At 39.7% G+C, this 14365-nt stretch overlaps 1 protein-coding gene across 4 annotated transcripts in view; it reads left to right on the top strand.

Annotated features, from left to right (window-relative positions):
• GPATCH8 (G patch domain containing 8) overlaps positions 1-14365 on the top strand; it is a 142139-nt gene that overhangs the window by 108066 nt on the left and 19708 nt on the right. For all 4 annotated transcript variants that reach the window (XM_011940102.1, XM_011940101.1, XM_011940100.1 and 1 more), the window contains one exon: positions 4792-4935. In XM_011940102.1, the coding sequence (XP_011795492.1) occupies positions 4792-4935 (144 nt within the window). The remainder of the gene's footprint in view (positions 1-4791; positions 4936-14365) is intronic.

Genomic DNA, 14365 nt, shown 5'->3' with positions numbered 1-14365 from the left:
ACCATGTTGGCCAGGCTGGTCTCAAACTCCTGACCTCAGGTGATCCACCTGCCTTGCCCTCCCAGAGTGCTGGGATTACAGGCATGAACCACCGCCTGGCCTAGTTTTACACGTTTTTTAACTTTATATAAGTGGAATAATGTTTTCTTGTATATGTATATATACACAAGAGTTTCTCCAGGGTGTGACTTTTATTTATTTTCTTGTTTCCATTGCTGGTAGGGGGTTAAACCTGTGTTCAGGGAATACACATCAGCTTAACTTCTTAAAGCAATATACTTTACCCTCTATATAATGTTGTTATTATCCTTTTTTCTCTTAAAATTCTGTAGTTTCAGATTCATGGAAGGGTCTTTTAAATTTTTTTGTTAATTCTTAGCTGTATTATACTGTGTTCATATATGTTGTGCATATTACTTCATTTCTGACTTTTTTATTATGGTTTCTTCTGTAGCCTATAATGGACTTTTTGTCTGTGTAAATATTCTGTGAGAACTGTTTATTTGAGACAGAATCTCACTCTGTCACCTAGGAATGCAGTGGCAGTGATCACAGCTTACTTCAGCCTCGACCTCCTGGACTCAAGCGATCCTCCCACGTGAGCCTCCCAAGCAGCTGGGGCTACAGGTGTATGCCACCACACCCAGCTAATTTTTATATTTTTTTTAAAGACAGAGTTTCATCATGTTGCCCAGGCTGGTTTTGAACTCCTAGGCTCAAGCTGTCCACCAACGTCAACCTCCCAAAGTGCTGGGATTACAGATGTGAGCCACTATGCCTGGCCTCTACAAGTACAAGTGCTTTTTTTTTTTCAATTGAGATGGAGTCTCGCTGTGTCACCCAGGCCAGAGTGCAATGGTGCGTACTCGGCTCATTGCAACCTCCACCACCCAGATTCAACTGATTCTCGTGCCTCAACCTCCTGAGTAGCTGGGATTTGGTGCCCACCACCATGCCTGGCTGATTTTTGTATTTTTATTAGAGGCGGGGTTTCATCACGTTGGTCAGGCTGGTCTCAAACTCCTGACCACAGGTGATCCACCCGCCTCGGCCTCCCAAAGTGCTGGGATTACAGGAGTGAGCCACCGTGCCCGGCCTACGAGTACTTTTTGAAGGACTTCCTCAGCCTTCCAAGTAACTGAGACTACAGGCATACACCACCACGCCTAGTTAATTTTTTGTATTTTTGGTAAAGATGGGGTTTCGCCATGTTGCCCAGGCTGGTTTCAAACTCTTGAGCTCAGGCGATCTGCCTGCCTTGTCCTCCCAAGGTGCTGGAATTACAGACATGAGCTACCACGCCTGGCCTATTTTATTTTTTAAGTTATTTTGTGGTCTCAAAGTGGGAAATAAATGGATGGATGGATAGATGGATGGATGGATGGATGGGTGGATGGATGGATGGATGGATATAGGATGGATTATATTTGTGGTGTTCTGGTTACCTTTATAACTTAATAAAATTATCCATGTTTAAGTGTCCGTTATTTTTATACTGTAAGCAATAAAAATCTAACTTGTTTTCTCTTCTTTCCTCTTCCATTTTAAAAACTCTATCATATAATATTAATAAGTAAAATAGCCATTCTTAGTATGTGACTTCATACCATTTAATATATTATGTACAATACTTCTATTACTTGATAATTTTCATGTTTTATAAAGTTCTTTTAACTTCTATTGAGTTTGCAGCAATAAGCAAACTCAAATTCCTATTTACTTCTGCTTGCCCACCCAGTTTTTTATTATTCGTATCATTTCTATTTTCTGACAGCATATAACATACATAGTTATATGTATATGCTATAGTTATATCTATATACTTTAGTAGCCCTATTTCTTTTAATCTTAGTTATAGGAGTAAATGGTTTTGAAGCAGTCTGCCAGTTATTTTGCTGAGTTTTTTCTATTATTTCTGAAGTTTGTACCTTATTAACTTATTTAAACATAGTTGTGCAAACAGTGTTTCTTGAATTGTTTATATACATATGTATTTTATATAAACATAAGCCTATAAAAATAATTTACATCCAGCCTGGGCACCATGATGAAACCCTGTCTCTACGAAAAATACAAATATTAGCCAGGCACGGTGGCATGCCCCTATGGTCCTAGCAACTCAGAAGGCCAAAGTGGGAGGATTAATTGAGCCCAGGAGATTGAAGCTCCTGTGAACTATAATTGCACTCCAGTCTGGCCAATAGAGCAAGACGCTGTCTCAAAAAAATAAGAATAGTAATATTAATTTAGGCAATTACAATTTATAATTATCAACTTATGTATATGTATGTATATATGTACACATACATATAACTCCATATATACATGTGTGTATCCCCTATATTTGAAAGATACATATAAAATCCTAAGTTAATTATTTCCTTAGATATCTTATAGTATTTATTGTACCACTGTCTTCTGGAATTGAGAGTGTGTGTGTGTGTGTGTGTGTGTGTGTGTTGTTGAAGAGATCAAAGGCTGGCCTGATCTTCCCCTCCTTGATTGTTTTTGCATAGCTGCTGAAAGGAGTCTGTCTTTAAGATTCAGTAACTTTACTACACTATTGATTGTCACTGACTGTTCTGGGACCATTTTCATTGTCACACTGTGTGCCCTTTCTTGTCCTGTGTAGTTGAGTGGATCTTCCTTTAGTGAGCATGTGTTGATAGGCTTTTTTTTCTTTTTTTGAGACAAGTTCTCACTCTGTCACCTAGGTTGGAGTGAAGTGGCGCAATCTTGGCTCACTGCAACCTCCACCTCCCAGGCTCAAGTGATCCTCCCACCTCAGCCTTTCAAGTAGCTGGGACCAAAGGCAAATGACACCATGCTCGGCTAATGTTTTGTATTTTTGATAGAGCCGGGGTTTCACTATGTTGCCTAGGCTGGTCTTGAACTCCTTAGCTCAAGCCATCTACCTGCCTCGGCCTCCCAAAGTGCTGGGACTACAGGCGTGAGCCACCGCACCCGGCCTCAGCCTTTTCTTAGATCTGCCACAATTGGGCAGAATTTTTTGCTTTTCTCTATGTGCATTCTTTGTACTGCATGTTTCCGCATCCCCGCTAACCCAAGTTCATCCCTTTGTTCTTCGCAGATCTCAGAAATTCTTGATGAGTGCAAGAGATATAGGTATATTCACTTCAGAGGATCCTTTTATGTACAGGATACATGTTTTACTATTTTCTGAAATTGCCACCTTTGGCTTTTTTGATATTGGTTAACTTTGCCTTGTGTGGCTTCTACTACATTTCCCTCATTTGGATTCTATAAAGAGCTTAACTTTCCTTCTGCGTGTTTTTCATTTTCCAGATCATACCTATTGCCCAGTTCTTCTGAATGCTGTTGGTCAGGTTTTTTTAATTCATAGTTTTGTTTTTATAATACCCAAGAAGAAAATCAAAGCTGTTTACCTATACTGCTACATTCATACCAGGAACTCTAGTTTTGTTGCTTAAATTTGCAGCCATGTGTGGTGGCTGACACCTGTAATGTCAGCACTTTGGGAAGCCACGGTGGGAGGATCACTTGAGCCCAGGAGTTCATGACCAGCTTTGACAGCATAGTGAGACCTCGTCTCTACAAAAAATACAAAAGTTAGCTAGGTTTGCTGGTAAACGCCCGGATACTTGGGAGGCTGAGGTGGGAAGGGAAGATTGCTTGAGCCCAGTAGGTGGAAACTGCAGTGAGCCATGAACTGCACTGCACTCTAGCCTGGGCAAAAAAGCCACAAGTTGTTTAACAGCCAGACAACATGAAACTGTCCGGAACTCTCAAAGAAAATTAATGTGAAGGATTAGATAGAGCAAAAATAACAATGTGCTATACATACTCACTTTTCAGTTTTAATAAGTCTATCCAAATTAGTTCAGTACTGCCACTCCAGAAAATACAACCTTTTTTGCTTACTGATTAAGTAGCTCTTGTGGGAGATGATAGAGCTGCTTTGAAACTGTAGATACAGTCTTTGAGATAAGACTTATCTTTTTTAGGTCAATCTGCTAGAAGGAGTTGCTCATTCTGAAAGTAATGCATCTACCCTGCTCTAAAAGTCAAGCAAGTAGTCACTTAGCATTCCTCTCCCTTTCTCATCCTTCTGTGTGACATTAGCAAATGAATATACTCAACTTGCTTTGAGGTATCTTTTAATTTTTTTCTCTTTTTTTCTTTTTGAGATGTCTTTTGATATCTAGTTTTTAAGTGAAACTGCTGAGGCAAATTGGATTGCCTTTTAGTCAGTGACACAGTTTTTTGTTGTTGTTGTTGTTTTTCTCCAAACTCCTCTCACTTGTAAGAGTCCCACAGTTTTAAATCTCGCTAAGACTAGCAGATAACACATATCTGTGGGTTGGCTTTCCAAGCAGTGCAGCTTATATGTAGAATGACCATAGAATATTTAACTCCATCATTGGCTACAGACTTAGGTAATGCTTTTTGCCTTAGTGTCTAAAAACTAGAATATTAATACAGGTTTTGTATCCCTTATCCAAAATGCTTGAGACCAAAGGTATTTCAGATTTCAGACTTTTTGGGAGTTTTGGAATATTTGCATTACACTTATCAGTTGAGCATCCTTAGTCCTTTTAAACATTTGTTTATTTGAAGACAGTTATTAGTACGATGACACACAAATTACCCACCAAAGTACCGCTTGTGTTTCATCCAGCTTTTACTGGTACCACTAAATATTATGAAAAGCCCTTTTTTGTCTTCTCAGATGACTGTTTTCTTTATGACATTCACTTAAAGTTTTACCAAGTTCATTTTTTGCTTCTTTGTATTTCGTGGTTCTTGCAGGATTATGTTGACAAAGAGAAGGCAATTGCCAAAGCCTTGGAAGACCTCAGAGCCAACTTTTACTGTGAACTCTGTGATAAGCAATATCAGAAACATCAGGAATTCGATAACCATATCAACTCCTATGATCATGCACACAAGCAGGTGAGTTGTAGTTACTTGCAAACAGAGAAGAAGGTACCTATCTGTTGTTACAACAATTGAGTTTTATGAGTATACCCCCAAAAACTTGGTGTCTGTAATTTCTTGTGTCTGCCAATCTTTATGTGCAGTCATCCACCACACTTTATTTTTTCAGTGGCAGAAATCCTGGCATAGACACCCCGTCCAGCCCACCACTCCCACATATACACTATTTGACGAATTGTGTTTTGTAAATCTTATATATAATGTTTTTGCCTTTTATTAATTTATGTTTTTATTTAATTTTGTAATTCAGCTGAGGGTCACTGGGAGCTTTGTTTCCATTTCTTCTCTTTTCCTAACGTGTTAAACTTTGAAGAGTTATTCAGCAGACTGTGTTATTTTCAACTTCCCTACATTAGAGTTCATGTTTATTGGCTACTATTTTCTATTATTAAGTCATTTTGTTATTCAGTATACCTTGGAAGTTAGATAAATTTTGAGAAGGAAAATAAAATTAGATGCTCTCTTAACTTTAACAAAAAACTCTGATGCTGCATGTTGAAGAGTTGATAAATGAATTACACTTTCTTTGCAGTCTTCGCCCCCTGGCTGCCACCTCATCATTTTAGAAGAGAAAATTGTACTCAACTAGTTACTGGTGTACAGAAGAAGGCAAAACCCTGGGAGAGTTTAGAAGGGGAAAATAAATTGTTACACCTATAGGACAGTTCTGGCTTATTAAAGAATTTCAAGCCGTTTGATCTTGGGTGACTTTAACATAACTACTAGGTCTTTGGGGGGTGCAATAGTTGTATTTGTTAAACTTGTAAATATATGAACATTGGAATGATATCTCTTAAGCTGGACTTGTTGAACTAAGATTTTTTTTAACCTTCATCTTCCAGCCAACCATAAGATTTCAGTGCACAGGTAAAAGGCAATCTTTGACCAAGTCTTATTCTTCCTAGAACGGGGAGAAATTGTAAGCTGGTTGTGGTATTATATTATTTTTTTTTTGGAACAGTCTCCCACATTTAGCCATACCTAACCAATTTAAGATTCTTCCACTAATGGACTTATATTCAAGTCGGCTTTTCAACTCACTACACACCTTTGGACATTCTTTTTTTTTTTGGAGACTGAGTTTTGCTCTTTCGCCCACGCTGGAATGCAGTGGGATTACAGGTGTGAGCCACCACTCCTGGCCATGAATGTTCTCTTAATATATTGTCAGCTTTGCTTGATTCGAAGAAGAGAAATTTACAGAGCATATACATATAGACAAGCTGTATTGGCAGTTACTGTTTTACTCTTTCAAAGACTCGTTTTTCAGGAAAGAAAAGCGCAACAGTGAATACTTCTATCCAGGACCTTTTCCAGGTTTTTCAATCTATTTATAATTTAAAAATTTCAGGCCAGGTACGGCTGTTCACACCTGTAATCGCAGCACTTTGCAAAGCCAGGGCAGGAGGGTCACTTGACCCCAGGAGTTCGAGACCACCCTGAGTAATGTACAAGACCTGCCCCCCAATCTAAGCTAATTACAAAAAATGTAATTAGCTGGTTGTGGTGGCACATGTCTGTGATCCCAGCTACTCCGGAGGCTGAGGTGTTAGAATGGCTTGAGCCCAAGAGTTTGAGGTTACAGTGAGCCATGATCATGCCACTGCACTTCACACTGGGCAACAGAGCAAGACCTTGTCTCAAAAAAACAAAATAAATAAAAAACTCTTTCAGGTTATTTTTATTTAATTAAGACATTTAGTATCTAAGTATATACCCAAGTTTTGGGGCTCTTGAGAATTTTTTCAATCAAGAAATATCTGATATATTAACAGAAAAGATACTTTAGGCAGAAAAAGGACATTTAGAAAGGTTAGGCCATGTGCAGTGGCTCACGCCTATAATCCCAGCACTTTGGGAGGCCGGGGTGGACAGAATCACATGAGGCCAGTTCAAGACTAGCCTGACCAACATAGCAAAACCCTGTCTCTACTAAAACTACAAAAATTAGCCGGACATGGTGGTACACGCCTGTAATCTCAGCTACTTCGGGGTTCGAGGCACGAGAATTGCCTGAACCTGGGAGGCGGATTTTGCGGTGAAGCAAGATCCGGCCACTGCACTCCAGCCTGGGTGACAGAGCAGGACCCTGTCTCAAAAAAAAAAAAAGAAAGAAAGAAAGGATACACACTGGTTGATGACTTCAGAGTCAAGTTTTAACTAGAAAAAAGGCCGGGTGCGGTGGCTCGCACCTGTAATCCCAATACTTTGGGAAGCTGAGGTAGAGTTCACCTGAGGTCAGGAGTTCGAGACGAGCCTGGCCAACATGGCGAAACCCTGTCTCCACTGAAAATACAAAAAAATTAGCAGGGCATCTTGGCAGACACCTGTAATCCCAGCTACTCAGGAGGCTGAGGCAAGAGAATCACTTCAACCCAGGAGGCAGGGGTTACAGTGAGCCGAGATCGTGCCACTGTACTCCAGCCTGGGTGACAGAGCGAGACTCCGTCTCAAAAAAAGAAAAAAAAAAGGTTTTTTTTGTTCGTTTTTCTTGAAATGGAGTTTCACTCTTGTTGCCCAGGCTGAAGTGTAATGGTGCGATCTCGGCTCACTGCAACCTCTGCCTCCCAGGTTCAGGTGATTCTCCTGCCTCAGTCCCCCGAGTAGCTGGAATTACAGGCATGCGCCACCATGCCCGGCTAATTTTTGTAATGAAAAAGAAAGTTTTAACTAGAAAAAAATAGGCCAGGAGTGGTGGCTCATGCACTATAATGCCAGCACTTTGGAAGTCCAAGGAGGCCAGATCAGTTGAGGTCAGGAGTTCAAGACCAGCCTGTCCAACTTGGTGAAACCCCATCTCTACTAAAAATACAAAAAAATTAGCCAGGTGTGGTGGCATGTGCCTGTAGTCCCCGCTACTCGAGGCAGGAGAATTGCTTGAGTCCGGGAGGCGGAGGCTGTAGTGAGCCGAGATGGCACCACTGCACTCCAGCCTAAGTGACAGAGCAAGACTCCATCTCAAAAATAAAGAAAAAAGTAAACCAGGAAAAAGTATAATTCAAATTTGAATAACGTATAGACTTGCCTTTTAAGGGAAAAAAACTAAAGCAAAACAGATTTACGATGTAATAAAATTCACATTGACAACATTAAAGTGATATATATGATAATGTTTTAGTGACACTGTCCTCAACCTGAATGTAGTAGAAATTGTTACATCTTTGGTTCATTTGAATTTGACATGTTTATTCTCGTGCACACCTTGTGTTACCTCAGCTCTCCCACCACTTTTCTCTATTGCATTCGCTCTCAAACTAGGGAGATTTTGTCACTCTGGAGGCACTTGGCAAAGTCTCTGTACATTTTTGGTTGTCCCAATAAGGATGTGATACTACTGGCATCTAGTAGGTAGAGGCCAGCGATGCTGGTAACATCTTACAATGCACAGGAAAGACCCTTGAAACAAAGAGGCAAAATGGCAGTTAATAGTGCTGTGGTTGAAAACCCTGTTCCATCAGAATTAATTAAAAACTTTTGTGTATATATATGATATTGTGGTATCATTTAACCTTAGTACAAATAAATTATTGTCATTTTACGTCCCCAGTTATATTGTAAACATTTATAAAGTGCTCATCTAGATGATCCAGAATATTCACTTATTACTCTTTTTTAGAGTATCATCAAAATAAAAATACAAAATTAAGGGTTACCCATGGAGAACTCATGGACTGCCTATTCACTAATACAGAATATATATCTATGAACCCTGGTCTAGGAAAAATCTTTAGCGGGTATGATGAATGAATGCATGTGAGTTTATTTCTTCATCTTAATCAAAACCTCATCTTATGTATTAAAAAAAACCATGTAGTACAAGTTTGGTTTTTGTTTTGTGTTTTGGTGAAATGTTCTTCATTTGCTTGAAAGGTAGGCTTTTTCACCTTTCTTCATACTGCTGTTGTAATGCAAACAGTAGGATCTCAAAACAGAATGCTGTAAATACATAAACAAAAGAAGCACAGCACTAAATTTTTCATAGTTCGTCTCTTCCCTGAACTTGGAATGTCTGAGAAACCCACTGGGTGCAGTGGCTGATGCCTGTAATCCCAGTTGAGGCTGAGGCAGGAAGATCTCTTGAGGCCAGGAGTTCAAGGCTGCAGTGAGCTATGATTGTGTCACTGCACACCAGCCTAGGTGACAGCAAGACTCTGTCTCTCTTAAAAAAAAAAAAAAAATTTAAATACCCTGATGTGGTGACACGCGCATGTAGTATAAGTCCCAGCTGCTTGTGAGGCTGAGGCAGGAGGGTCGCTTGAGCCCAGGAGTTTGAGGCTGCAGTGAGCTGTGATCATGCCACTATACCCTAGCCTGGGTGATAGAGCAAGACCCTGTCTCAGAGAATTAAAAAGAAAGAATTTCTAAGGAATCTTTAATTGACCTTGGTACAACACAGCCAAATAACCCCTAACAGGAGGAAGGACATATTTTTCATTCCTCTTTGATGGACATGAACTTAACATACAAATGGACCTACCATTTTTCCAAATTCATGCTCTAAAATCATAAAGACACCCTGTCTTGTCTTCCAGGAAGGCACACAGGATTATTATGAATCTGAGATAATAGGTAAGTACTTTCAACCCTGTATTAGCAATCCCTAGTTTGCATCTTCTATCAGATTTTTCACCATTAATATTTTTCAGAGAAATAATGTATTATGTTAGTAGTAAACTATAGTAGAGGCAGGATCCTAAACATATCCTTCCCTTTAATAAGCACAAATAATCTCTCCAAAAGGAGCTATATGGTCACCTTCATTCAAGGTTTGGGTTGTTTGTTTCCTGACGGGTTGCTGGGGTATTATGTGCCTCTTTCTCTTCACTAGTTTTTCTCAGATTTTCCAATATTTTATAAAGAGTCATTAACACAAAAATATTAAGACCCAGCTTAATCTTCAGAGATACAGAAGCTGATTAGATATTTTGGCTTTTTTCAGTAGTTTAACCCTAGTTTTCAAGTGATCGATGTTAATACATTTTGAAATCTCTAAGAGTAGGCCTTTCCATTTCTGAAGAAACCCAATGTATGATTTCTTTTTATATGAGTTAGTTCTGATACACCTGAATGCTCAATAGACATTAGCACTGATTAGCCAGGTGCCGTGACTCACACCTGTAATCCCAGCACTTTGGGAGGCCGAGGTTGGCGGATCACAAGGTCAGGAGATAGAGACCATCCTGGCTAACATGGTGAAACCCCATCTCTACCAAAAATACAAAAATTAGCTGGGCATGGCAGCACGCACCTGTAGTCCTAGCTACTGGGGAGGGAGGCTGAGACAGGAGAGTTGCTTGAATCCAGGAGGTGGAGGTTGCAGTGAGCCGAAATCATACCACTGCACTCCAGCCTGGGTGACAGAGCGAGACTCCGTCTCAAAAAAAAAAGACATTAGCACTGATCATCTCCTGCCTTTGTTGGCTTAGTATAAGTTACAGACAAATTTGAAACTACAGATTTTTCTATCCCTACCTCCTTGCCTCCTTAATTATTTTGCATACCTTTTTTAAACATTTGTCTGCTAATGAATATGACAGTGGAATCATTTTCTTTAGCATTTCAAGGGGCCTAAAATTCAAACTCCAAAGAATATTGTTTCCCAAAAGTAAATTAATAGCAGCACCACCTTTATAGTCAGTCCTCCCTCCCTCCCTCCCTCCCTTCCTCCCTCCCTCCCTCCCTCCCTCCCTTCCTTCCTTCCTCTTTTTCTTTTCTTTTCTCTCTTTCTCTTTTTGGGTGCTTCCTTTGTATCTTGTTACCTACTCAGGATTTTTCTTCCAATCTTAGCCCCCTGTTTGTGCTACTAAAGGTCCTTCTAGTACATAAGCTAGAGGTCACAAATTATCTCACAGATATATTTTATCTGGCCTTCACGTTATTAGTTTTTCCCTTTTTAATTTCAGTTGATTCCCAAATTTAAAAAATTAGATTTTACATAATTTAGGCTTTGGCTTATCTTGAAAAATTAAAATTATCAGACAACATTGGGCCTACATTTCAACATAACAGTTGACTGAAGCTGAGCAGCGGCCATCTCTTTGCTCATTCTCCAACTAGCTGTGATCTCCACTTCATCTTTTCTCTTACACCAATCTGTGTGACTCATTATGTTACCTGCCAAACTCCTGTAAACATTTGAATTTGTGACTCAGGCCTATGCTTTTCCTTCCTTCCCACACAGGTTCCCATGGCTTCTGACTGATACTGGGGAACTGGCACATTGAAAAGCTGCCTCCTTGCTAATAATCTTGGGACCAACTTCCTTGTGATTTCAATCTCTGGTAGTCTGATCCAGATTATCAAAATCTGGTACTGTAAAGCATCTTCAGAAATTCTTTAGGGCAAGCACGATGGCTCATACCTGTAATCCCAGCACTTCAGGAGACTGAGACGGGCAGATCACTTGAGCCCAGAAGTTCGAGACTAGCCTAGGCAACATGGCAAAACCTGGTCTCTACAAAAAAATCCCCTCAAAAATTAGCTGGATGTGGTTGCAGTTGCCTGTGGTCCCAGCTACTGGAAGGGCTGAATCTATTAATACATGATTTAGTTAACTTTGTCTAAACTGTTTGCAACTGCTTTTTGACAGGATTGACCTTATCTAAACTGTTTGCATCTGCTTTTTGACAAGGTTACTTACCCTTACTTGATGGTTTCATTACACAATAACGTACATTATCAAGGAACAGAAATTTAGAGTTTTCCTCAGGAGGATCGTTTGATTGAGCCCAGGAGGTGGACATTGCCATGAGCCAAGATCGTGCCACTGCACTCAAGTCTGGGTAATATATTGAGCAAGGTCCTGTCTCAAAAAAAAAAAAAAAAAAAAATTCCTTTAACTGTAGGATTCAATGTCTCAGTCAGAGGAAGATGCTTTTAGCCTCCCTCTTCTTTCTGCTAAAATACTTTTAGTATGAAAACTCCTATACTTTTTACATTTTCTAAAAGGACTGAAGTCTTATTTAATTCCAAGGTCTGTTTCAGTTGTGAACAAAAGCAGTAGTTCCCTGAGCTTTAAATAGCAGAACTAAAACAGATGAAGCCTCTAGCAGCCACCAGTGACTGTATTCTGATTTGTACAGAATATAATCTGTTAATACATGATTTAGTTACCTTTGTCTAAACTGTTTGCAACTGCTTTTTGACGGGATTATTTACTCTTAGTTGACTGTTTCATTACCCGGTAACATATATTACTTAAACAGCACAGTTCTCTTAAGAGATTGTGCTTTAAGAAACAACACAGGGGCCGGGCGCGGTGGCTCAAGCCTGTAATCCCAGCACTTTGGGAGGCCGAGACGGGCGGATCACGAGGTCAGGAGATCGAGACCATCCTGGCTAACATGGTGAAACCCCGTCTCTACTAAAAAATACAAAAAAAGTAGCCGGATGTGGTGGCAGGCACCTGTAGTCCCAGTTACTCGGGAGGCTGAGGCAGGAGAATGGTGTAAACCCAGGAGGCGGAGCTTGCAGTGAGCTGAGATCCGGCCACTGCACTCCAGCCTGGGCGACAGAGCAAGACTCCGTCTCAAAAAAAAAAAAAAAAGAAAAGAAACAACACAGGTTTGAAGAAAGGAGTGCATCTCAGCACTTGAACATGTTGTAGTTTCATTGTAATAACCTATAGCAGAGAGTGAAAATGTTGGGTTCAGTGGTACTTTATACCACTATTCATACCATTTTCTTGGGGTCTGTTTTGCATAATAAGAAAATTGACATCATTTGGCCAGTCTTCCAAAACTTTAGCATATTTCCTGCCTTTTCATCTGTTAAGTCTTATGTACTCACCCCCCTCTGCTTATGTTGGGAGTAAACTTATACCCAGCAATCTCAACATAGGTAACCTTGAAAAAATCTGCTGAAGGCCAGGCGTGGTGGCTCACTCCTGTATTCCCAGCACTTTGGGAGGCCGAGGTAGGTGGATCACGTGAGGTGAGGAGTTCGAGACCAGCCTGGCCAACATGGTGAAACCCCATCTCTACTAAAAATATTAAAAAAATTAGCCAGGAGTGGTGGCACACGCCTATAATCCTAGCTACTTGGAGGCTGAGGCAGGAGAATTGCTTGAACCCAGCAGGCAGAGGTTGCAGTGAGCCAATATAGTGCCACTACACTCCAGCCTAGGCGACAGAGTAAGACTCTGTCTCAAAAACAACAAAGACAAAAACTGTTGAAAAAGTCCCCTTCTGCTTAGAGGAGCTGTCTGCTTTTGTGATTAAGGGTAACCCTCAAACAGATGATTCAGGACCCTAATGTTGCCAGGTAAACCAGGCGTTCTCTTGTTATGTATTTCTAACTGTTCTTCATCTTGGCACTCAATCCCAGTTGACTAAAAATGATTCTGCCTTACTTTTGTTCTACAGTTTCAATCTTTCTGCCCCTTACACTTAATTTATCACAGTGATGCACTGTGGTAGAGATTCTGGGATTAGACTCTTTGTTCTATTGTAGTCTGAAAAGTTAAAGCAACCTAAGTAATAAGTTCTTCAGTGACAGTACTGCAAAGAGAGCTCTGAACTGGGTTGTTGCTGTGCCATTTGCTTTGAACCCAAGCAACTCTTGTGACTTACCCGCCTTCAGATTTTACCTATGGGGCAAATCTTTGTCCCCAGATATGTTCTTGGAGTGGTATGTAAATACAGATTGAGCATCCCAAATTCAAAAAATTAAAATCCAAAATGTTCCAAAATCCAAAAGTTTTTGAATGCTAACATGACACTCAAAGGAAATGCTTATTGGAACTTTTTGGGTTTTCAGATTTAGGATGCTTAAGCAGTAAATATACAATGAAATATTCTAAAATCTAAAAAAGCCCAAGATCTAAAACACTTTCAGTTTTAAGTATTTCAAATACAGGATACTCAACCACCTGTATACTTAAAACTCATTATCTAGAAAACCACAAAATTTATGTATACCATTTCATACCCACTAGGATGGCTAAAATAAAAATGATACACTATCAAAGTGTTGGAGAAGAGATCAAGAAATTGGAGCCCTCCTACATTGCTAATGAGATAGTGAAAAGATAGTGGAAAAGTTTTTGACACTTCCTCAAAACATTAAATACAAAGTTACCATATTACTAGTGTATACCCAAGGGAAGTGTAAACATATGTCCACACAACAACTTGCATAAAAATGTTTATAGCAGCATTATTCATAATAGCCAAAAAGGGAAATAACCCAAATGTCCATCAGCTGGTAAATGGATAAAATGTGATACATCTGGCAATGGAATATTTATTCAGCAATAAAAAGGAAAGACTTACTGGTATATACAACATGCATGAATCTTGAAAATAGTATGCTAAGTGAAAGAAGCTGGTCACAAAAGACCCCAAATTGTATTATTTATATGAAAAGTCTAGAATAAACAAATGTA

The sequence above is a fragment of the Colobus angolensis genome, unplaced genomic scaffold (assembly GCF_000951035.1).
Source record: "Colobus angolensis palliatus isolate OR3802 unplaced genomic scaffold, Cang.pa_1.0 Scaffold187, whole genome shotgun sequence".
Taxonomy (NCBI): Eukaryota; Metazoa; Chordata; class Mammalia; order Primates; family Cercopithecidae; genus Colobus; species Colobus angolensis.
Note: the sequence above shows the minus strand (reverse complement) of the source record. Positions and strands in the feature narration are given on the sequence as shown.